This window comes from Bufo gargarizans, chromosome 3 (genome assembly GCF_014858855.1).
Source record: "Bufo gargarizans isolate SCDJY-AF-19 chromosome 3, ASM1485885v1, whole genome shotgun sequence".
NCBI classification, from domain to species: domain Eukaryota; kingdom Metazoa; phylum Chordata; class Amphibia; order Anura; family Bufonidae; genus Bufo; species Bufo gargarizans.
In genome coordinates, this window is record NC_058082.1 from 117,640,196 (window position 1) to 117,663,605 (window position 23,410).

General features: G+C 46.7%; 1 protein-coding gene across 1 annotated transcript in view; it reads left to right on the top strand.

Moving 5' to 3' along the window:
- The first annotated feature begins 5,121 nt into the window (after nt 1–5,121).
- TAC3 (tachykinin precursor 3) overlaps nt 5,122–23,410 on the top strand; it is a 59,680-nt gene continuing 41,391 nt past the window's right edge. The window contains exon 1 of the mRNA XM_044285501.1: nt 5,122–5,232. Within this exon, the coding sequence (XP_044141436.1) occupies nt 5,122–5,232 (111 nt within the window). The remainder of the gene's footprint in view (nt 5,233–23,410) is intronic.

Consider the following 23,410-nt stretch of genomic DNA (forward strand, 5'->3'; position numbering starts at 1 on the left):
TTCATGAATTCATGAAGGTATTAACAGTTATTAGCCTTTCAGGACTTTTGGTATGAAAATCCTACATGTGATAAATCCTTAAATGATCTACATTGATTCCTACCTTATTATTATATGTACATGCAGTGAACTGAAACTTACACAATGTAGCGAAGCTGGAATTTCTGTTTAACATAAGACTATGTGGTTCGTGCTTTTACATAAACCTACAGAATTTTCTTTACTCAGAGTTCAGATCACAATCTACAAACAATGCCGCTCTATACTGTCAAAGGACACATTCAGATCCGCTATATCGGCACATTTAGTGTATTTGTGATCAAATAATTCTGTGACTATTCATCTATAAGGAAATGCAAAAGAACTGAATGTGGAAGAAACAGAACAGACAGGGAAAAGAGAAGATTAACAGGAATAATACACAATACACAAAAGCAAAAAATGCTGGAGGGAGAGGAAAAGAGGGTGAGAGAGGGGGGAAGGCAGCGACTGGAAAATAAATAGGATGAGTTATACTGAGGAGAGGGAGAGAAGGGTTGAGTGACAGGAACATCGCATCACTGAGGACCTGGGTCTCTATTTAAAGGCAGAGATCCTGTGTTGACTCTTCAAGACAGCTCCCAGCTCTTCAGCAGAGGATCAGAGTGACTACACAGGTACAGCATCCACTACCACATATACTCCAATAATCTATTATCTGTCTTGTCTTTTAAGACTTGCTTCCTTCTAGGATTAGATGTATATTGAGATACATAAAAGTTGACCTTATCTAAATCATACTATGTGGATAGGAAATGGCTAGTTCTTCTAGGATGTGTTCTATCGACTACAGCATAACTGTACTAGATCTTTAGATTCATGATTTCCTGATCTCTGTGGGATTAATGTGCTTTTCAATGAAGGATGTTTTATCATTTACAAAGCTGTAAGACCAAGAAAAGTACAGCACCAGGTTTCTCATGTGTTTTGCAGTAAATAGCATTAGCAATGGGATGGATTTTAGGATGCCTTATGAAGCACACTCTTAGAACCTGGGTACCAGCTGTAAACTAAACCCTTCAGAAATCAAGCCTATGTTTCGGGTAGAGCAGTGGACCATATAGAAGTATAGGAAATGCAAAGACTGTCCCTATTTCATATATATGATGACTAACTGATAAAAACTTATTGATGTCAATGTCTTCAACACTGTAGAAAGTAGAATTATAAAGGCAAGATGATGATGATGGTGAAGATGATGGCATATTGTCTATTAAAGCATCAATCTGTAGTTAGAGTGAAACGTCCCCATGCAGGTTGCGTTGAATGTCAGATTTTTAATGGGAATGACATTAACACTAGACCAAGCTTTTAACTCTTTCATATCTACATTATTCTGCAAAGGTTATTCATAAATACTTTTGAAAAGGAAAGTAAAATTTAACTAACCAACTAACTAACTAAACAGCTTACTCAGTGTAATTTTGGGAAATGAAGTATAAGCAGATCGGTAGGATGGAAGTAGGAACAAGTAATGGTTGTAGTTGTATCTGTATTATATAATTTTCCCTAACAGCGCAGTCATCTTTAGTATGAGCAGTTGCATTACATAGTAATTAGCATTTAATGAGATTGTCTAGGTGGGCAAGACCCACGACAGAGAAGGAAAAATTCCTTAGAGGGTTACGCAATGTGTCCCTGATGTCAGGCTGCAGCAGGTGACCCTTTGTAAAATGCCATCCTAATAACTAGAAAACTGCAGAGCTCTGGAATTGTGTTGAATAATTAACCAGTACAGCGACATTAATGACAAGGCTAATGAATGCACGCCATAATGAGAAAAGGTCTCTTTTTAGCTTTATTAAAACCATAGTAATTGCCACGTAGGGAAATGCTCTACATGGCATTTATTTGATGCTATCATGGGCATGCAATTTAAGTGCACTAACTTTGCAATTTTATGTTCTGACAATGATTATTAGGTGTTATTTGTTGTTATTTCTACAGCATTGTACACTGCACGGACTCGGGCACATGTACACACTATTCCAATATACTAGTGGCAATGAATATAGGAAGTTTAAAGCAACACTCCAGCTCAAGAAAAAAAAATCCCATTAACTACTGGGGAACAAACAGAACAGCTACCTGGTGATATCCTTTTCATCTTTTTAGTTGCAGATCCATTAAAGGGGTTATCCAACCTCCATAATGACCCCCCCAATGCACACGTACCTCATATTGACTATACTTACCCCACTCCCCGGCACCCAAGTCGCTCCTGTTCCCTGCACAGCTGTCATGGGGGGGGGGGGGGGGCAGTCAATACAAGGCTGTGATGGGGAAGAGCCTCCCTAGCCCCCTGATGCTAGGTAGGCTCGTCCCAGTCATGGCCTCCCCATTGCCAGATGTTTTGATCCGCACAACGGGGAGATACAGCGGCGGGCGTGCAGGAATCGGGAGTGATGGCGACGCGGGTACTGGGGAGCAGGGTAAGTATAATCTATATGAGGTGCCCAGGCATTGGGGGGGGGGGGTCATTATAGGAGTTGGATAACCCCTTTAATTCTTGATCTCCTCACTGCTTTTCAGACTACCTGGTGCACTATTCCTGCTTGTCCAGTCCTGCATTTGGATTGGTTAGCACTGTTCACATGAGTAGTACTGGCCAATCCAAGGGCAGTAGGAAGTATCTTAGGCTACCAAAGACATGGTATGCATCAGGCAGTTTGAGAAGCAGTGCGGCCATCTTGGATGGCAGAAGTAGAGCCTGGGAATTGGTGGATCTGTTGCTGAAAAGGTGAAAAGAAGGACACCAGGTAAGTTGTTTTTTTTTTCCACCAGTTACTGTGAGGGGATCTTTCAGTGGAGGCTGAATGATAACTACTACTACCTATTTCAATTATATAGTAGATGTCAAATAAATTAGGAGAAAGTTTAAAATAAATGCAGAAACCCTCATTGTGCCAATTTGCACCACTAGATTTGAGGCCTATTAGTAAATCTGGGCCCTTCTGTTTAGTAAGTCATAAATGAAACAAAATTGTGGTGCATTTTCAGGCCCAGTGACATTGAATTATCTCTCTCCCATTGTTAGGCCTCATGCACACGACCATCGGCAAAACGAAGATCCACAAAACATGGATCCTAAATGAGTGTATATTTTTTTAACTCCTGTAGAAATGTCCCATCCTTGTCCGCAAATCTACCAAGAATAGGACATGTTCTATGTTTTTTACATGGCTGTGGAACGGACATATGGATGTGTAGACGGAGTGCAATCCGCATCTTTTGTGGCCCCATTGAAATGAATGGGTCATCATCCAATCCGCCAAAAAATGCAGATCGGATGCGGACCGAAAGTACAGTCATGTGCATGAGGCCTTATTCTGTATAGAAATCAATGTGATTATCATTGATTATCATCATTAATCAATCCTGACTGTGTAAGTATATAACATAGGGCCCACTGCAAAATATTGGACTCCCCGCTCTCTTCATTGAGTTCTGAAGTGATCTACACCGGTAATTTAGCATGCTTAAAAAAAACATACTTCTTGTCTCTGAAGGACCTTTCATCCTGGTTCAAAACATTGCACCTAATGGAAGTTTCTGGGATAGCACCCTGGGGCTCCTGGTTGCTTTTGACTTCAGATGAAACGCAATGTTGGCAGCTGGGGATTCCCTTCAAAGCAAAGATCAGCTTGTAAGGAGTCCAAGAAAGATAGCAAATTACTTGTGCATTACAGTAATTTATATGTACATCTCATATTTATACTGCTTCAAGGATTGGGTTTGCCAGCACTAATTTAGCACACACTGATGAGATAGTGACAGAATGAAATGGAAAGAATTAATTAGGTGTCCCTCCTTCTTTATGTTGGATTTGCCATCCGGGAAATGACATGGTGTTTCTTTCCCCTCTAAGCACTTTCCATGACCCATGACTAATGGAGCAGTTGACGTGGAGAGTAAGCCGGCCATACACAGATAACTGTCAGCCAAAAGTTTGGCCATTATATGCAGCTGTTATGCCGTGTACACATGCATGCTCATCTTGGTTGAGCATGCATGTTTTGTGAATGGGAGAGGGGAGACATCTCTGGTGGGCAGCATATTTCCCTGAGAACATGCACTGGTAAATGTTAAATCAGTGCATGCACAGTTCAGATCTCAAACAGCTTTCCTCAATGCTGAGATCCAAACTGCACAGGAGCTGATTCAGTATTTACCAGCACATGGGCAGAATTACAGGAGCAGGCAAAACGACAGTGAGGATGTCTGGCCCTGTCACTCAAGAGGAGGGGGAGTGGCTAAAGGAGAAAGACAGATGTGCTCCGAGAATTAGGCCTGCCCCTCAGTGCCCTGAGCCCCTCATTAGCTTATGCAATTAAGTGCAGATTTCTCTACAACAGGGCCATTGATTTCAAATACCACAGGATCGATAAACTCAGCATGATCAACCCGCCTGGTTTAGTATGGCTGGTCATGCTGACAGATGCTCTTTAAAACTCTGTATATTAATATGTAATGAAGTGCATGTAGACACTGCGTATTATGGTGGACATTTTGTCATCACTGCTTTGTAAAATGTATAAATTTGGAAATTTTGGGGAAAATAATAGCATGGATAAATTTACATGTTAACCTGATAAGAACTGTTATTTGCTTCTATTATGGGGATTTGTTTAACCTTCTTTCTTAGATATCCTAACATCTAAGGCCTCTTTCACCTCTTCATTGAAGGCTCTGATAGGGGTCTCCATCACAGACTGGACCGAATAGAACAGCATACTGCACTATTTTGTCCAATAAAATTACCAACACCATGATGGAAACCCCACAGATCCCGTTATATTCAATGAGATCCAGAAGAAGAAATTGATGCATTTTTTGCTTTTATTCCATTTTCTGTTTCTGTGATTGAACCGAACAGAATACCCATCATAGAAGTGACTGAAGCCTCAGTTCCACAGACACAATGCAGACTGAAAACTAAGCTAGTAAGAAAAGTAGCATTTTGCCAAGACCTAGCAATGTTATAGTGATAGTGATTCCTCTTATTCAGTCTTCTTATTTAAAAAAACATCTCTACATTCGATTTCTCAGTTACAGTAACGCAAGACCATTCTCTTTGATAAGATGAGGAATTCTGCCCTTGGCCTGGCAATACTTTTCTTCATGGCAGTGAGGACATGTCGAGGCAACTGTGCAGAAACACAGGACGCTCAGAGCTCTGGTGAACAGTTCAAGGTAGGATCACTTATTTCTCAAGCCAAATAATCTATCACCCAATGATCAGCTCTTAACAAGGGAGAACCCAGAAATTTGAAGAGGTTTCCACTTTCTGTTAATCTATTTGTTTGTAAGATGCTTATATCACACTTATGTACTAATATGGCCGTTGTTGAAATTCTGCACCACCAATTTATTTGTGCTCTCCACACAGAGGTCCTGTCCATAAAATGGCTCCTGATGGAGGGTCATGTGACCATGTGGTGCTACACTTGCACTGTTGGGAGTTTAGTACAGGTGCAGTGTTTTTGAATGGAGAAGGCTTCACATGGAGGGGATTTGCCTGGTCACATGACCCTCCATCAGCAGCCATTTTATGGACAAAACCTTTATGTGGACAGCAGAAAATACCTTGTAAATAATGGGGCATATCTTATGAAATATAGAAAACAGAGCCAAATTTCAACAAAGACTCTGATAGTAAGTGCCATATAATCCCTCACAAACAATAACCAGAAAGTGGTCAACCCCTTTAAAGCTCTATAACCTATATTGACATGTTTGTTTAAGTAACTCATTGCATTTGCAGCAACTTGCAAAGCTGTGAGCTGAGAGGAGGATGGGAGTGGTAGTTGTGGCATTGATAGGAGTGGTGGTGTTTCATGGTGGCTGTCCTAACCCTAATGCTCCCAAGGAACGTGCAGTGAGTGGAGGGCATACCCTTTCTTCACTCAGGGCAAGGCCTGGACCTTTTGGGAACTCGTGCGTGGTGTTAGTTGGGGTGCATGATGTCAGGTAGTGTCATGGCTGAGGATGGGGAAAACCCTCAGCCGTGCGGTATCAGAAGATGGATGGTCAGAGCATGACCAGGACAGGGATCAGGGAGCACGTCACCTCCTAAACAATCCCTAATTCTGACCCTATCTCCTAGCCTGTATGAGCCGACCCTGATGGTAGGAGGGCTCATACTCCAGAACCTGATAGTCCTGCTAGCCCTCAGGGTGGCCCTGGACTAGGAGCAGGGCAAGACGACCTGTTCCTCCTAGACACGGAGGAACAGGAGTCTCACTGGCCAAGCCACACAAAAAGGGGAACATAAACAGACATATGGAAATGACAGGTAAGTGAGACTAGCACCACACCTACCTGCCACAGACACACAACCTGGAACCCACGTACAAGTGCTGCTGTCCACAACAACACAAAGGACACAGCACACACCTGACATCACACGGGAACCCACGAAACCATATTCTGCAATAAATAAAGACCAAAGAAACATCTACTGAACACCATACATGAAGCTTTATGACCACAAGGGTGGCCCCCACTGGCAGTAGGTAAATAACAGGAGGATGTCTTCAGCAATCATGGCTGAAGAACCCCCCAGCTAACTGAAACCAGCAGAGGCTTTATAGCCCAAAGTAGCCACACCCACACTCAGACACACCCAGTGCACACACACTGAGGGAGTTAACCCTTCCTTAACCAGGGAGTGTAGTGAAACCACAAAAAGGGGAATACACAAACAAACTCTCACTGCAGCTGTTACCGTCGACAACGACATGCGTAGCAAATGTGTCCTGGGAGCCGGCCAAAAGGCCGAGACACTGCCCCCACATGTACACAACACCACACGTTGCCACGGGCAGCCACAGGCGAAGGGAAAATGTCAGAGTGCACACATAACATAAAACACAGTGCACACCAGACATTCAAAGTGCATACAAACACCCACACATAACCAAAGGCAACCGCACGCATACCTGTTGTCCGCGGCAACCGCACTTGAGGCAAACAACAAAGTGCCCCCAGCTGCGGTTGACACAACACCAGACCGCGGGCAACTGCATGCGGCTCCCAAGGAGTCACAGCCATGAACATGGTCGTGACAGGTAGATGGGTGCACGCAGGAGGGCAGATATAGGGGCTGGAAGATGGATGGTGGAGACAATGACCAGGCCCATTTAATTGAAACAAATAAAGGTGTCTAAGGTAGTTTTTACAGATCATACTTGTAAAATAGGTTCAGTGTAGCAGCTATCTCTGACTGTCTCTCTCTCTCTCTCTCTCACTTAAATTCAAGCAAGTCTCCAAAATGATCTTAGGCATGTAAGGCTCTCATCATAAACGTAATGCAAATCCCACAGCGGAGTGCAGATCTTCTACAGGCGGACAGTCTATTCTAAAAATGTGGCAGGCCAGGTTCCAAAGCAGTATACCTTTTCCTCAGGCAGTAAGTTATTTTGCCATACTGTAGATGGGCAGTACCTTACTAACAGTTTTGTCACTCTCCTTATGGTCCTAAATAGTCTGTCATTATTCCTTGCTTCTGTCCTCTCAGAGTTTTAGGTAATTCTTAGTAACTTCCAGGGATGGAGTAGGCCTCCCACTATACAGAGAAGGCAGCTTCATTTCAGCTGCTAACTCCAGACTACACTAGACAGTGTCAGACTCAGAGAGGGTAGGGCCAGCCTCCATCTGTTGAGTAGGGCAGATTAACTGTGTTCACATATTCAGCTATTAGAAGCACATAAAGGGTGCAAAAAGTATACACTGACAACAGGTGGTAAACATGAAATGATCCATACAAATTAACCCCGTTTTAGCATCTACTGGGTTTTAGATCTACTGGGTCACTGTGCTATTTAACACAAGCCGTAACCAGCATTTTACTAGATCTTCTGTGACCTGTAAGGCAAAGAGTATGCTTATACACAAGACGTAGATACGTTCTGGCCCCTTTCTTCTTTTATTCTTGTTCCTGAAAGAAGTTAATTTATAGAGGCACTGTACCTTTGCACAATTTAATTTCATTTAATAGAGAATGGAGTAAATAGCACATTTCTAAATCACTTCATTTAAAAACTATGCCATCATCTACCTGAAGAAAAGATGTAAAGTCATGGCCACTCCACATGGCCCTCGCGACAATCTCCTGGCTGATCTGTCAGTGTAATAGGGCCTTAAGTCTGATCTCTCCCTCATTATCAGCTTTCTAAGCTCTCTAGAAGAAAACAAACATAGTGGGAATTAAGGCAAGTGAGGTCACTGCAGTACAGTGCAGAGAAAGGAGACACCTGCTTTTGAGCGAAATGCATCTAGCCGTGTAGCTGAACCAGGGAATAAAATGTTTAAAAGAAACTTTAGGGAAGCCCAAACATAATTGTTCCTTCAAAGTTTTGATTGTACAACGAAGCACAGCCATTATGCAAACTTTTCTGAAAAGTTACACTTTAAGTCACATGCAGGTGAGATCTGAGCAGATGGTATCTGTGGTAGGATGAGATAGGGCAATGTTTTCTCACAATGGCAATGTTCATAACTAGTATAAAAATGGTCTACGAGTAGTAAAAAATTAGTCCATGGAAAGTGCAAAACTGGAACTGCAGGATTTTTTCAGAGGGTGTTAAATACATTAAAGTCACTCCCTGTGGGCACAATGGGGCACATTTATTAAGACCAGCATTTTAGATGCTACTTTTAATAAAGCCCTAAGCTGGCGGTGGTTCTACCGAAGTTACGAAGAGGCGCAGGCCTCTTCATGACTTTGTCGGATCCTGCGCCAATTCTAAATGTAAGACAGCTTCTGAGCTTCCTGCAGATCTTTGGTGCTTTCTAAACATTGGAGTGATCTATGTCAGGTCTTCCGAGCAGCGGTACAGCATGGCTCCACTGACTTTCATGGCAAGGAGCTCAACATCCAGCTGCAGTTCTGGTGTACATGGCGCAGTGTCTCTGGTAGCATCACTTTTTGGGTTATTTCTTGGTAAAGTTGACTCTGGTATAGCAAGTGGTATTTCTGGGCTTCTGTTGCTTTCCTTGGCTCGGATGAGCTTGGTTCAGCATCTAGCCGAGAGGATTCCACAGATAATGCTGTAGGTAGTAACACATTGATGGTTGCTTCCTCCATGACTGCAGTGGTTGCGGTCAAATGGCGCAGAATATCATGTCAGAAATGTGCATTTCCATCTCAGACTTGTTCTGCGGAGGCTTCCTGATGAATCTTTTATAGGCAACCTCAGGCTGAGCAACTGTTATTAGCTTCACAGTCAAAGGCAGGCAGGTAACTGGGGGGACTTGCTCCTCTTGGTCTTATGGGACCTCAGGGGTCCTTCCCAGCAAGAAACACCAGAGAGTTTTGGTGGAATCAATGTTGGTTCAGCTGAGGTAGGGAAGGCTGGCGGTGCAGGACATCTGATGCCCACAGTACACGGGCCCTGCAGATTTTCCACTTAGGTCACAGTTGTTTTACAAAGGGCATAATTTTGGCACTTGATTCTTAGTTCCTCATGTGGTTTTACTTTCTCAGGTATCAGGTCTGGTGATAGTTTGGTTGCCGTCACTCCAACTTGATTGCACTCAGTTGCTGTGGCAGCAGCACCAGCTTTTGGGGGAGATGGCTAGTTGCTATCAGTCTCCAGGCTACTAGGGGCTTCATTAACCCCATAGGGACACAGCCTTATTTCACCTTAAGGACCAGGCCATTTTTTGCAAATCTGACCACTGTCACTTTAAGTGCTGAAAACTTTAAAATACTTTGACTTTTCCAGGCCGTTCTGAGATGGTTTTTTTCGTCACATATTGTACTTCATGACACTGGTAAAATGAAGTAAAAAAATATTTTTGCACAAAATAATAATTTACCAAAAAATTGCAAAAATTAGCAAATTTCAAAGTTTCAGTTTCTCTACTTCTGTAATACATAGTAATACCCCCCAAAATTGTGATGACTTTACATTCCCCATATGTCTACTTCATGTTTGAATTATTTTGGGAATGATATTTTATTTTTTGGGGATGTTATAAGGCTTAGAAGTTTAGAAGCAAATCTGGAAATTTTTCAGAAATTTACAAAAACTCAATTTTTAGGGACCACTACAGCTCTGAAGTCACTTTGCGATGCTTACATAATAGAAACCACCCAGTAATGACCCCATCTAAGAAACGACACCCCTCAAGGTATTCAAAACTGATTTTACATACGTCGTTAACCCTTTAGGTGTTGCACAAGAGTTATTGGCAAATGGGGATGAAATTTGAGAATTTCATTTTTTTGTCAAATTTTCCATTTTAACCCATTTTTTCCACTAACAAAGCAAGGGTTAACAGCCAAACAAGACTGTATCTTTATTGCCCTGACTCTGCCGTTTACAGAAACACCCAATATGTGGCCGTAAACTACTGTACGGCCACACAGCGGGGCGTAGAGTGAAAGGTGTGCTGTTTGGTTTTTGGAGGGCTGATTTTTATGGACAGGTTTATTTACACCGTGTCCTGTTTCAACCCCCCTAATGCACCCCTGGAGTAGAAACTCCCTAAAAGTGACCCCATTTTGGAAACTACGGGATAAGGTGGCATTTTTTGGGGGACTATTTTTAGGGTACATATGATTTTTGGTTGCTCTATATTACATTTTTGTGAGGCAAGGTTACCAAAAATTGAAATTCTGAAATTTCATCTCCATTTGCCATTAACTGTTGAGGAACACCTAAAGGGTTAATAAAGTTTGTATAATCAGTTTTGAATACCTTTAGGGGTGTAGTTTCTTAGATGGGGTCACTTTTAGGGAGTTTTTACTCTAGGGGGGCATCAGGGGGGCATCAAAAGGGACATGGTGTCAATAAAAAAGGCCATCAAAATCGGCCTTCCAGAAACCATGTCGGTCCTTTCCTTTTGCGGCCTCCCGTTTACTTATACAGCAGTTTACGACCACAAATATGGCATTTCTGTAAACTGCAGTATCAGGGTAATAAATATTAACTTTTGTTTGGTTGTTAACCCTTGTTTTGTTACCGGAAAAAACGGATTGAAATGAAAAAGTGCCAAAAATTTGCTTTTTTGGCACCGTTTTCTTTCTTTTTTTTAACCGTGTTAATCTGGGGGGTTAGGTGATGGGATATTTTTATAGAGGAGATTATTACCGACGCGACAATACCTAATAAGTCTACTTTTAATAAATTATTTTAGTTTTTTTGGGTGTCTCAAGTCTGAGAACCAGTTTTTTTTATCCGATGTCAGTCCTAAATTGGGATATAAATTTAGTACTCCATGGAAATGTGATACTCCCTGAAGCAACCAATAATGCAGAGGCCCGGATGATCGGGGCACGTGTCACATTGAGTTGTGGTGTCCTTCCGTATCCCCCTCCTGTGACACACTCTGCACCTTTTTTGGGTTCGTCCCTTCTTTCCAGTATGGGGGACCACACCTGGAAAGTGTTGGCCAGGGACGATCCGGGCGCCTACAGTTCCTGAGGTACTCCGGCCTGCTCTTTCCCGGTCCGAAAAGATCAGGGCCTTGAGGACTGCCTCATAGAACTGGAGGAATGTCCCTGTGCTGCCAGCGCTTCGGGATAGTACAAAAGAGTTGCACATGGCAACCTGCACCAAGTAGACCGCAACTTTTTTGTACCATGCCCGGGTTTTGCGCATGGCGTTATATGACTTGAGGACTTGATCAGAGAGATCAACTCCTCCCATATACCGATTGTAGGCGACGATACAATCGGGCTTGAGGACCGTTGCCGCGGTACCTCGCACAGAGACAGGGGTGATGCCGTTACCATGAATTGTGGACAGCATAAGGACATCCCTCTTGTCCTTATACCTGACCAGCAACAGGTTTCCAGTGGTAAGGGCACGGGTCTCACCCCTGGGGATAGGTACCTGGAGGGGGAGGGCAGGGAGGCCGCGTTGATTTTTCCGCACGGTCCCACAAACGAACGTGGATCTGGCGGCAACGGACTTGAACAAGGGGATACTGGTATAAAAGAAAAGTTATCCACGTACAGGTGGTAACCCTTATCCAGCAGTGGGTACTGTAGGAGAGTCCCCGGAATAATAATGGACGGACGATACGTGCCACCAGAGGTCCTGGCCTCGGTGGAGTAAGAACCGGATCATTGCGGTTACAGCGGCGAATGCTGCTGGCGCAGCGTGTCCGGGCCGGTTCTTACTGTTCCCCACGGCCAGCCCAGGTTTTTGGTGGAGCTGGGCCTTTAAGAACCCAGCCTGCTGATGATGGGGGTGGGGTGTGTCTTGCTGTGCTGGAGATTTCCACAGACAGAGTGAGTGCTGGTGAAGGAGAGTCTGGGCGCAGCACACATTGAAGGATAGCCCTGGGACCTGTGGTGCTACGAGCCGAAGGGGCTCTGGCCTGAGGGAGACAAAGGCAGATAGCCTAGAAGCCTGCAGAACTGCTGTGGTCTGTCCAAAACAAGGTGACTCAAACCTGCTGTTTATTTTCTATGGAAGGACTTTTGTTTTATGCACTATGTGGATATGCACCTGTGTGGTCTGCACGTTGCCTGTTATGCCGTTGGTGTGAATAAAGTCACAGTGTATCACAAAGACTGTCTATGATTGCCTCAATACTGCCGCCGCTACTGTAGCCTACCACGAGCACATCCCCACAATTGGTGGCTTGGAGCGGGCATTCCTGCAGTGAGGCAGGCCTGAGGCAAAAGTTGTGTTGGACTGCATGTCATATATCAGGCCTGCAAGTTTTATGGTTCCTGACAAGATGGAGGAGGCCATTAAGCACCTGATTCAGAGTAATGTACAGCAGCAACAGGCATTGCAGGCTCAGAAGGAAAGACATGATGAGGCTATGTGTGCACAGCAGCAAACAAACAATCTCCTAATGCAGCAGCTGGTAGCCATGCAAGAGTCGGTGCGAACATCCCTGCAAGGAGTTTCAACTGCAACAACCCCGACTGTGTCTACCGCCAGGGACAAAGTCCGATCCGCCCTGAGGAAAATGGGTCCGGGAGATGATATAGAGGCATTCCTGATGGTATTCGAAAGAACCGCGGAGCAAGAGAGGCTGCCGTTGGAGCAGTGGGCCGAGGTGGTGGCGCCTTTTCTGGTGGGGGACGCACAAAAGGCCTATTTTGACCTCAGCTGCGATGAGGCCAAGGACTATGAGAGGCTAAAAACTGAGGTGTTGGCCAGGTTGGGGGTAAACACCTATGTGCGAGCGCACAGGGTGTATCAGTGGGTGTTTGCCGAGTCCCGACCCGCCCGGTCACAAGCCTATGACTTACTTCACCTAGTAAAAAAATGGCTTCAGCCTGAAATATTGAGCACTTCTCAGATGGTTGAAAGGGTCGTGGTCGACAGGTTCGTGCGTACCCTCCCGAGAGCCATACAGCGCTGGGTGGGACAAGGCGATCCAGGCAACCTGGAACAACTGGTTAGCCTGGTGGAGAGGTATATGGCCACTCAGGATTTGGTGCGGGACTCAGCGGTACTACCGAAGTCACGTCAGCCCCCGTTGCCGACCCGGGATCCTGAAAAAGGGATCCCACCACATAAGGAGGGGAGTCGATCTCCAGTCCGTGGGAGGAATACCCTGGGGAGGAGGGAGGCTGCGAGGATCAGATGTTGGCATTGTCAGGACTGGGGACATGTGGCATCCAACTGCCCTAGGGCATCCGAACCCATGGACTGCGGGTTCGCTCGCCGGTCCTCTTTTTATGCCCAACCGGTGTATATAGCTGACCCCCTGCTGGCGGCGGACAACCCTCCGGTGTGTGATGTCGTTGTTAATGGACACTCCGTGCAGGCCCTGCTGGACTCTGGGAGCCTGGTAACTCTGGTCCATGAGTCGCTGGTAACGGAAAAACTCCCAGAAAGGCGAACCCTTACCATTGTCTGTATACATGGGGATCGCAGGGAGTATCCCACCACTAAGGTTACCCTGGCAGTGTGTGGAAAGGAGGTACCACATGTCGTCGGGGTGGGGAGACGGCTCCCTTATGCCGCAATATTGGGGAGGGACTTTCCCCTGTTCTGGACTTTGTGGAGGAACGGGTTGCCTACCTATGGGGAAGGAAAATGTCCAGGTCCCGAGCCCGAGGACCCCGAGGCAGGGACCCCAGCTGTAGGGGTCACCGTAGAGGAGGTAGAGTGTAACCCTGACCGGTTTCCCCTAGAAGTATTGGCGGGTGAGACAGTAGAAAGTTTGTCCATCCTGGATCTGGAGGTACCCCGAGAAACCTTCGGGACCGCACAGCTCCAGGATTCGACGTTATTGCGGGCTAGAGAAGGTGTGTCGGTGGTTAATGGTGTTGCCCAGCGTCCCGGCGCCGATACCGTATTTCCTCACCTGGCCTATAACCAGGACCTGTTATATAGGGTAGACAAGGTGAGGCAGGAGGTGGTGGAACAACTGGTGGTGCCCCAGCCTTACCGGCGAATGGTCTTGGATTTAGCGCATGCGCATGTGTTGGGTGGTCATCTAGGGGTTAAGAAAACGCTGGAGCGAATTCTACAACGGTTCTATTGGCCTGGGATATATGAGGAAGTCCGGAGGTTCTGTCAGTCCTGTCCAGTGTGTCAGCTGACTAGCCCCCAACCTCACTATCGCAGTCCACTGGTACCTATGCCCATTATAGAGGTGCCCTTCGAAACGATCGCCATGGATCTGGTAGGCCCCATTATTAAGTCAGCCCGAGGTCACCAACACATCCTGGTAGTGTTAGACTATGCCACTCGCTATCCGGAGGCGGTCCCATTGCGCCATACGTCGGCCAAGGTAATAGCTAAAGAGCTCATGAGTATGTTTGCCCGGGTGGGGATACCAAAGGAGATTCTGACGGACCAGGGGACACCCTTTATGTCCAAAGTAACAAAGGAATTGTGTAAGCTATTAAATATTAAACACCTGCACACGTCCGTCTACCATCCCCAAACCGATGGGTTAGTAGAACGGTTTAATAAGACCCTGAAGTCCATGCTAAAAAGAGTCGTGGCTAAGGACGGGAGGGATTGGGACTTACTGTTGCCCTATGTTTTGTTTGCGGTACGGGAGGTGCCCCAGGCGTCCACGGGGTTCTCGCCCTTTGAGTTGTTATATGGGCGACATCCCCGTGGGCTACTGGATATCGCTAAGGAAGCATGGGAGCAACAGCCTACGCCTCATAAAAGTGTGATAGAGCACATAGAAAAAATGCAGGACCGAATAGGGGTCGTGTTGCCGATCGTCCGTGAGCACATGGAAGCGGCACAACTGGCCCAGAGTCGGGTATATAACCGAACCGCCCGGGTAAGGACATTTCACCCGGGGGACCGAGTTCTTGTACTCGTGCCCACGGTCGAGAGTAAATTCTTGGCCCGGTGGCAAGGACCCTATGAAGTTAAGGAGAAGGTGGGCCCAGTTGATTACAGGATATACCAGCCAGGGAGGCGGAAGCCCGAACAGGTATATCATGTGAATCTACTAAAACCTTGGAGAGACAGAGAGAATTTGTTTGCAGACAGCCCGCCCTCTGTCGGGACGTCAGGGAGTGACCCGGGGTCACCAGGTGTTCCGGAGAGCGCCGCTGGGGTGACGATAGGGGACGGACTGTCGACCAAACAAGCACAAGAGGTGAAAGAATTTGTTAGTCGGAATAGGGACGTATTCTCTGACCTTCCTGGACGTACCACCTTGATCGAGCATGACATTATCACCGAGCCCCGGGTGAAAGTCCGCCTAAGACCATACCGAGTACCGGAGGCTCGGCGACAGGCCATTTCGCAGGAGGTAAGATCGATGCTACGTCTAGGGGTCATAGAAGAGTCAAAGAGCGAGTGGGCTAGCCCGATTGTCCTTATTCCCAAACCGGATGGTTCATTACGGTTCTGTAATGATTTTAGGAAATTGAATGAGGTATCAAAATTTGACGCCTATCCCATGCCTCGGGTAGACGAGTTGATAGAGCGGCTGGGAAAAGCCCGGTATTTTTCGATCCTAGATCTCACGAAGGGCTACTGGCAGGTACCTCTGACGGAGGCGGCAAAGGAGAAGACGGCCTTTGTCACCCCGGAGGGGCTTTTTCAGTATAGGGTGTTGCCTTTTGGGTTACATGGCGCTCCGGCTACGTTCCAGCGTCTGATGGATGTCGTCCTCAAGCCCCATCACCAGTATACCTCCGCGTATCTGGATGATATAGTCGTGTTTAGCCCAGACTGGGAGGGTCATTTGTCAAAACTTCAGGCAGTGATAGATTCTCTAAGGAAGGCGGGGTTAACTGCCAACCCAAAAAAATGCTCGGTGGGACTAGAGGAAGCTCGCTATTTGGGGTATGTGATTGGACGCGGAGTCATTAGGCCCCAAGTAAATAAAGTTGAAGCAATCCGGAATTGGCCCAGGCCTCGTACGTCCAAGCAAGTACGGTCATTTTTGGGCCTGATTGGGTACTACATGAGGTTCATTCCCCATTTTGCCACCTTGGCAGCCCCGTTAACCGGCCTCTTGAAGGGTAGAAAGTCGGTGATGGTTCGCTGGGGGGAGAAGGAGGAGGAGGCGTTCTCCCGTTTGAAGTCGGCCCTATGTGAGTCCCCAGTTCTGACGGGAGTTTGTAGTTCAAACAGATGCCTCGGGAGTAGGACTAGGGGCTGTGCTTTCCCAAGAGCTCAAGAGCTCAACGGGGAAGAGCACCCCGTGGTTTTTCTAAGCCGCAAGCTTACCCCAGCAGAAACCCGGTATAGCATTGTGGAGAGAGAGTGCCTCGCCATCAAGTGGGCACTCGAGTCTCTCAGATATTACCTTCTGGGGAGAAGGTTCCGTCTGGTGACCGACCACTCCCCTCTCCAGTGGATGAGTCGGGCTAAGGAGGGGAGCGCTCGGGTTACCAGGTGGTTCTTGTCCCTCCAAAACTTTAAGTTCACTGTTGAGCACAGGGCCGGCCGCTTACAGGGGAACGCAGATGCCCTGTCCCGGGTACACTGCTGTGCGTGTGTTCACCCCCTCAGGCTTGAACGGTATGTTCAAGCCCTCAGGGGTGAACAAAGGGGGGGGATATGTAGGAGAGTCCCCGGAATAATAATGGACGGACGATACGTGCCACCAGAGGTCCTGGCCTCGGTGGAGTAAGAACCGGATCATTGCGGTTACAGCGGCGAATGCTGCTGGTGCAGCGTGTCCGGGCCAGTTCTTACTGTTCCCCACGGCCAGCCCAGGTTTTTGGTGGAGCTGGGCCTTTAAGAACCCAGCCTGCTGATGATGGGGGTGGGGTGTGTCTTGCTGTGCTGGAGATTTCCACAGACAGAGTGAGTGCTGGTGAAGGAGAGTCTGGGCGCAGCACACATTGAAGGATAGCCCTGGGACCTGTGGTGTACGAGCCGAAGGGGCTCTGGCCTGAGGGAGACAAAGGCAGATAGCCTAGAAGCCTGCAGAACTGCTGTGGTCTGTCCAAAACAAGGTGACTCAAACCTGCTGTTTATTTTCTATGGAAGGACTTTTGTTTTATGCACTATGTGGATATGCACCTGTGTGGTCTGCACGTTGCCTGTTATGCCGTTGGTGTGAATAAAGTCACAGTGTATCACAAAGACTGTCTATGATTGCCTCAATACTGCCGCCGCTACCGTAGCCTACCACGAGCACATCCCCACAGTACATAAGGTCCCACACAAGTTTCCCGGTAACACCCAGAGTAGGGGGACATTCTGAGGGTTGAATCCGGGAATCTCGCCCCTCGTATATACGAAATTTGTAAGTGTACCCTGAGGTACTCTCACAAATTTTGTATAGCTTCACGCCATACCTCGCCCGCTTGGAGGGCGCATACTGGCGGAAAATGAGTCTCCCCTTGAACGCAATGAGAGACTCATCAACCGCGACCTCTCTTCCAGGTACATAGGCCTCCATGAATTTGGCCCCAAAGTGATCGATGACCGGCCGTATCTTATACAGACGGTCAGGGGCAGGATCACCTCGGGGGGGGACATGCTGCATTATCGGAATAATGCAGACATTTCCGGATGGCCTCAAACCGGGAGCGTGTCATGGCCGTACTGTAAAGTGGGGTCTGGTAGAGGACGTCCCCACTCCAGTACAGCCTGACACTGGGTTTCTTGACCAGGCCCATATGCAGCACGAGGCCCCAAAATGTCCTCATTTCGGCTGCACTGACCGGCATCCAGCCACCGGGCCTGGCCAAAAAGGAGCCCGGGTGTTGAGCGACAAACTGTTGGGCGTACAGATTCGCCTGCTCCACCATCAGATTTACCAGTAAGTCACTGAAAAAATGACGAAAAAAGTCATATTCAGTGTAGCCCACTGTGGAAATCTGGATTCCTGATTGGCCTACAAAATCAGGAATCACGGGCTCGTATCGCTCTGGGCTACACCAGACAAGTTTACCGGCAGGGTGCTCCGGTGGATTTAACTGGTGGGCCGGGAAACCAGTACGAGCCCCAGAGCTGCTCGTACTAGGCTGGGCCACAGGGTCCCTAACATGGTGGTCCCCTTGCTCCGCCTGGCGACGTCTCCACCGTCTTGGGGGCTCATCATCATCGCTAGATGATGAGGAGGATGCGGATGAAAACAGGAATGTGGGGTCATCCTCACTGGGACCATAGGGGAGTGTGTGTCTGCGTGTGTATGTGCGTGTGTATGTGTGTGTGTGAAAATCTTTATTTTATGTGCTGGGGCACGGGTGTTCACGAACTAACCCTAAAACTAACAGAAAAAAAAAAATGACAAAAAAAAAGGCCAAAAAATGTGAAAAAGAAAAAATTTAAACCGCTGATCAACCGTCCGAAGTTGATCAGCGGTGGGGTGTGCAATGCGCTAAGAGTGCCGGCCACAGTCAGCGTACAAAAAAAAAAAAATCCTGCACCCCAGCTGTGCTGTGGACCCCAGACACCCTAACTAGGGTGATGCAATGAAAAGTTCAAAAACTAACTTTCCCTTTTTTTCCCTGCCTAACCCAAACTTTCCCTATGCTGTCCCTATGTACCTGATGGGGTGCTGGAGGCAGAGATCGGGTCCTGGGGGCACAGATCGGGGTGCTGGCAGCGACGGCAGACACGTGCAGGCAGCTCCTCTCTCCTCGGCTCCGGAACACAAAAGGAGGAGGAGAGGAGCGCCTGCCTCTTTTGAATCTGCCGCCGGACCGCCCACTGACCAATCAGAAAGCGATCCTGAGTGGTGATGTCACCATCACCACTCAGGATCGCTGGATGGTGATTGGTGGAGTGAAATCTTCAGAGACCCGAATAACCCGGAAACGCAGAAAACCGCAGGTCTGAATTGACCTGCGGTTTTCTGCGATCGCCGACATGGGGGGGTCACAGGACCCCCCGGCGCATTTGCCCCAGGTGCCTGCTCAATGATTTGAGCAGGCACCGGGTTCCGATCACCGCCTGCCGAGCGGCGGTGATCGGAACCATTCATGACGTACCGGTACGTCATGTGTCCTTAAGTACCAGGACATCATGACTGCATTGTCTCAGAAATAAAATGGACTTGGTCAAGATAGCGAGTGGAACCTTGGCATGAGTTCGTCCAGCACAGCTTTAGGCACATTGACATATACCAATACATATCATGCTGGCAGAATAACATGCAGCACAAGTTTTCACCCATGTCCTCTCTTGATTACATAGTCCAAAACAATCAATTTTTTTGTCACAGTGGCAGAGCGGTAATGCGTTGTGATTACGGATGTATCTTTTTCAAGATGGTGGTGCCTGTTTATTGGCGGGATCTTAGCTGACCCCTTTTGCTCTTGGTTTTCTGGGTGGCATATCAGGCCATCGTGAATTGATCTTCAAATATCAGCTTTTTGATCTGGCGAATCTTCTTATTTGTAACAGGGTTTGGCTGATGATGTTCTGCGGAGGCTTCCTGATGAATCTTTTATAGGCAACCTCAGGCTGAGCAACTGTTATTAGCTTCACAGTCAAAGGCAGGCAGGTAACTGGGGGGACTTGCTCCTCTTGGTCTTATGGGACCTCAGGGGTCCTTCCCAGCAAGAAACACCAGAGAGTTTTGGTGGAATCAATGTTGGTTCAGCTGAGGTAGGGAAGGCTGGCGGTGCAGGACATCTGATGCCCACAGTACACGGGCCCTGCAGATTTTCCACTTAGGTAACAGTTGCTTTACAAAGGGCATAATTTTGGCACTTGATTCTTAGTTCCTCATGTAGTTTTACTTTCTCAGGTATCAGGTCTGGTGATAGTTTGGTTGCCGTCACTCCAACTTGATTGCACTCAGTTGCTGTGGCAGCAGCACCAGCTTTTAGGGGGGGGTGGCTAGTTGCTATCAGTCTCCAGGCTACTAGGGGCTTCATTAAGGCAACAGGGCACTGCATTGTCTCAGAAATAAAATGGACTTGGTCAAGATAGCGAGTGGAACCTTGGCATGAGTTCTTCCAGCACAGCTTTAGGCACATTGCCCCAGAGACCCATACCAATACATATCATGCTGGCAGAATAACATGCAGCACAAGTTTTCACCCATGTCCTCTCTTGATAACATAGTCCAAAACAAGCAATTTTTTAGTCACAGTGGCAGAGCGGTACTGCGTTTTGATTACGGATGTATCTTTTTCAAGATGGTGGTGCCTGTTTATTGGCGGGATCTTAGCTGACCCCTTTTGCTTTTGGCTTTCTGGGTGGCATATCAGGCCATCGTGAATTGATCTTCAAATATCAGCTTTTTGATCTGGTGAATCTTCTTATTTGTAACAGGGTTTGGCTGATGATGTCATTTCCCCAAGTGCAGCCATAGACCATACAGGTAAATTTCCCAGTGGGCTGATACCCAAGGGACCACCCGAGTCCTCCTCATGGCCACTAGCCAGGTACATAATGAGCTCTCAGTGGTAATTAACACTGTGAGAATCAGGTGGTTATGTACCTGGCTGGTGAGCACACATGCCCTCCTGAATTCATCTGCTGGGTCTATATCTCACCTCCTAAGCCCACAGCTCCATATCTTAAAGAGGACCTTTCATGGTTTTCTATTAATTGCTATAAATACCTTTACTGGCGTCACACCCAGGGAGAAGGTGATTTTTTTTTTATCCCTGGCTGTGATGCTTTCCGCTGTGATTGGATCTCATCACAGCCAGGGAGAAGAAGACGCCCATTGAGAATCCCTGGTGTCTCCTCCTCCCTGTAACGATGCTCAGTATTAGCATACTGAACGCAAAACCTACGGGGGGCACAGCGGGGCGCAGAAGTGATATTTTAAAAAATCAGGCAGGGTGGCGGCATCAGCGGGGGGTACCCCCCCAAGTAAAAGTATTTATCACAATTAATATAAAACCATGAAAGGTCCTCTTTAATCAGAGAAAATTGGAGGAAGAGGGCAGACAATGGCAGCTATTGACCAGCTTTTGGGGCAATATATTTTGCTGCTCTGTTGTATATGGTTCTGCTGGGACAGTATTTTGCTCTATGGAATTCCTGACACCGCCCACTTGTGTTGCCCCACCTTCTGTCAATTTGGCCACTCTTAGTTTTTTTCTAGGGCCATTTTAAGTTCCCAGTCCATCCCTGCCTAAGAGTGATGCACACAGCCGCCTCAGCCTTGCAAGTTGCTCGGTGGGTGGGCCGCTTCTTTTTTCAAGCAGGGAGTACTCTGTAGCTCCCTTGCACTTAGCGGGGCGTTCCATCATAATTCTGGCACTGAATTCAGTGACAGAAAGTGGTATGAGTGACAATTCCAGCAACAACGTTGTTTTTTTGTGATGCCAATTTTAATATGCAGCGAGCTTGGTAGGGGAGATGGTTAGTGTGGTGGCTGCAGCAATGATGGTGGTTGGAGTACTCATGGTGGGTCTGGTCCCCCCCTATGCTCTGTAGGCCAGTTCAGAAAAGAAGGGGCGCCTCCTGGTTCCCTCAGGGCACACTCTAGGCCTGGTATTGGTGGGTGTAGGGGTTCAAGGTAGGGTTCCCTGAAGGAGAGGCAGACGATGATACAATAGTGCAGTGGTGCAGGTATTGGTGCATGCAATCAGATCCGGCTCCAGGTTCATGTAGGCCCTTGGGCGATAAAGTCTCAATGGGCCCCCTTACACACTGAAAACTCTCTGAGTACAGATAATATAGTAGATGTCCCCTGCAGTCTTATGTAACAGCACAGATAACACAGTGATGACTATCTGAGTACAGAAAATGTAGTAGTGTTACCTGCAGTCCTATGTAAAACCACAGATACCACTAGTGCTAATAATGTGTTAATGTTACATGGAGTCCTATGTAAAACCACAGATAAAACTAGTGCTGCTAATGTGGTAGTGTTACTTGCAGTCCTTTGTAAAACCACAGATAACAGTAGTCCTGATAATGTGGCAGTGTTACCTGCAGTCCTATGTAAAACCACAGAAAACACTAGTGCTGATAATGTGGTAGTGTTACCTACACACACAGGGACAGACACACACACACACAGGGACAGACACACACACACAGGGACAGACACACAGGGGCAGAACTGGGTCCGTTCATAACGGATGCAGACGGTTGTATTATCGTGACAGAAGTGTTTTTGCTGATTCATGATGGATCCAGCAATAACGCTAGTGTGAAAGTATCCCAAGTCAATATACATACTGTATGTCATAAGGATAGACAGATGATAACCATTAAAGCCATTCGTTCAATGCTCTAGAACAACTACTGTACTCAAGAACTGAAACTCCAATTAATCTCTCACCTACCAAAGTCAAAAGCGCCAGGTCAGGTGTAATGGAGAGGATAATTGAAGTGATGGCAATACATGTACAACGCTACAGAACATATTAGCATTAAATAAATAAGTGATAAAAATAAGAATAAATAGTATATTATCCTGATTTAACGTAAACCTATTTAAAATGGCAGCAGTTACCCTGGTTAGTCTTTGCTGTCCACAGCACAGACTTCCCATTTAATTCTTCCAAATATATTTGCATAGTTACAAATTATGTGTTATTTATCACTCTCGTGATGAAATTTGGGTGCAGATCATCTGATCGTGACACACAGCTGATGCTCTCTCTGCCTGCCCACATAGGACGAGTAATGCATGTTAATAAGCGATCTGATTATTACTTGTTTACAGATTGCCTTTCCATATCCAGCTATCGTCTTATGCATTTCATTTAGTAGGTATTATTTGTACACATATTCTTGGCTGCACTAAGTGAATTAATGTGCCTTTTCATGTGCCTTTAGCTTTCAGCAAACAAATAAACTGCAAATTCGGGCAGGTTTACTTAGCCTAAAATGCAAATGGTAGAAACTTAGGCAGTCTAATGGTGCCCCATATTTATCTTGGTGGCTTTGGCTGGATGATAAATTTGGTGCATGGCTACGCAGTGTGGTACACGGAAAAAAAGGGGTTAAAATATATTTTTTGTACAGTACATGCATTTCTATGTATTTAGGTACTAGGTGATGAGAGACCATATTCACAGCTACCACTAGACCTC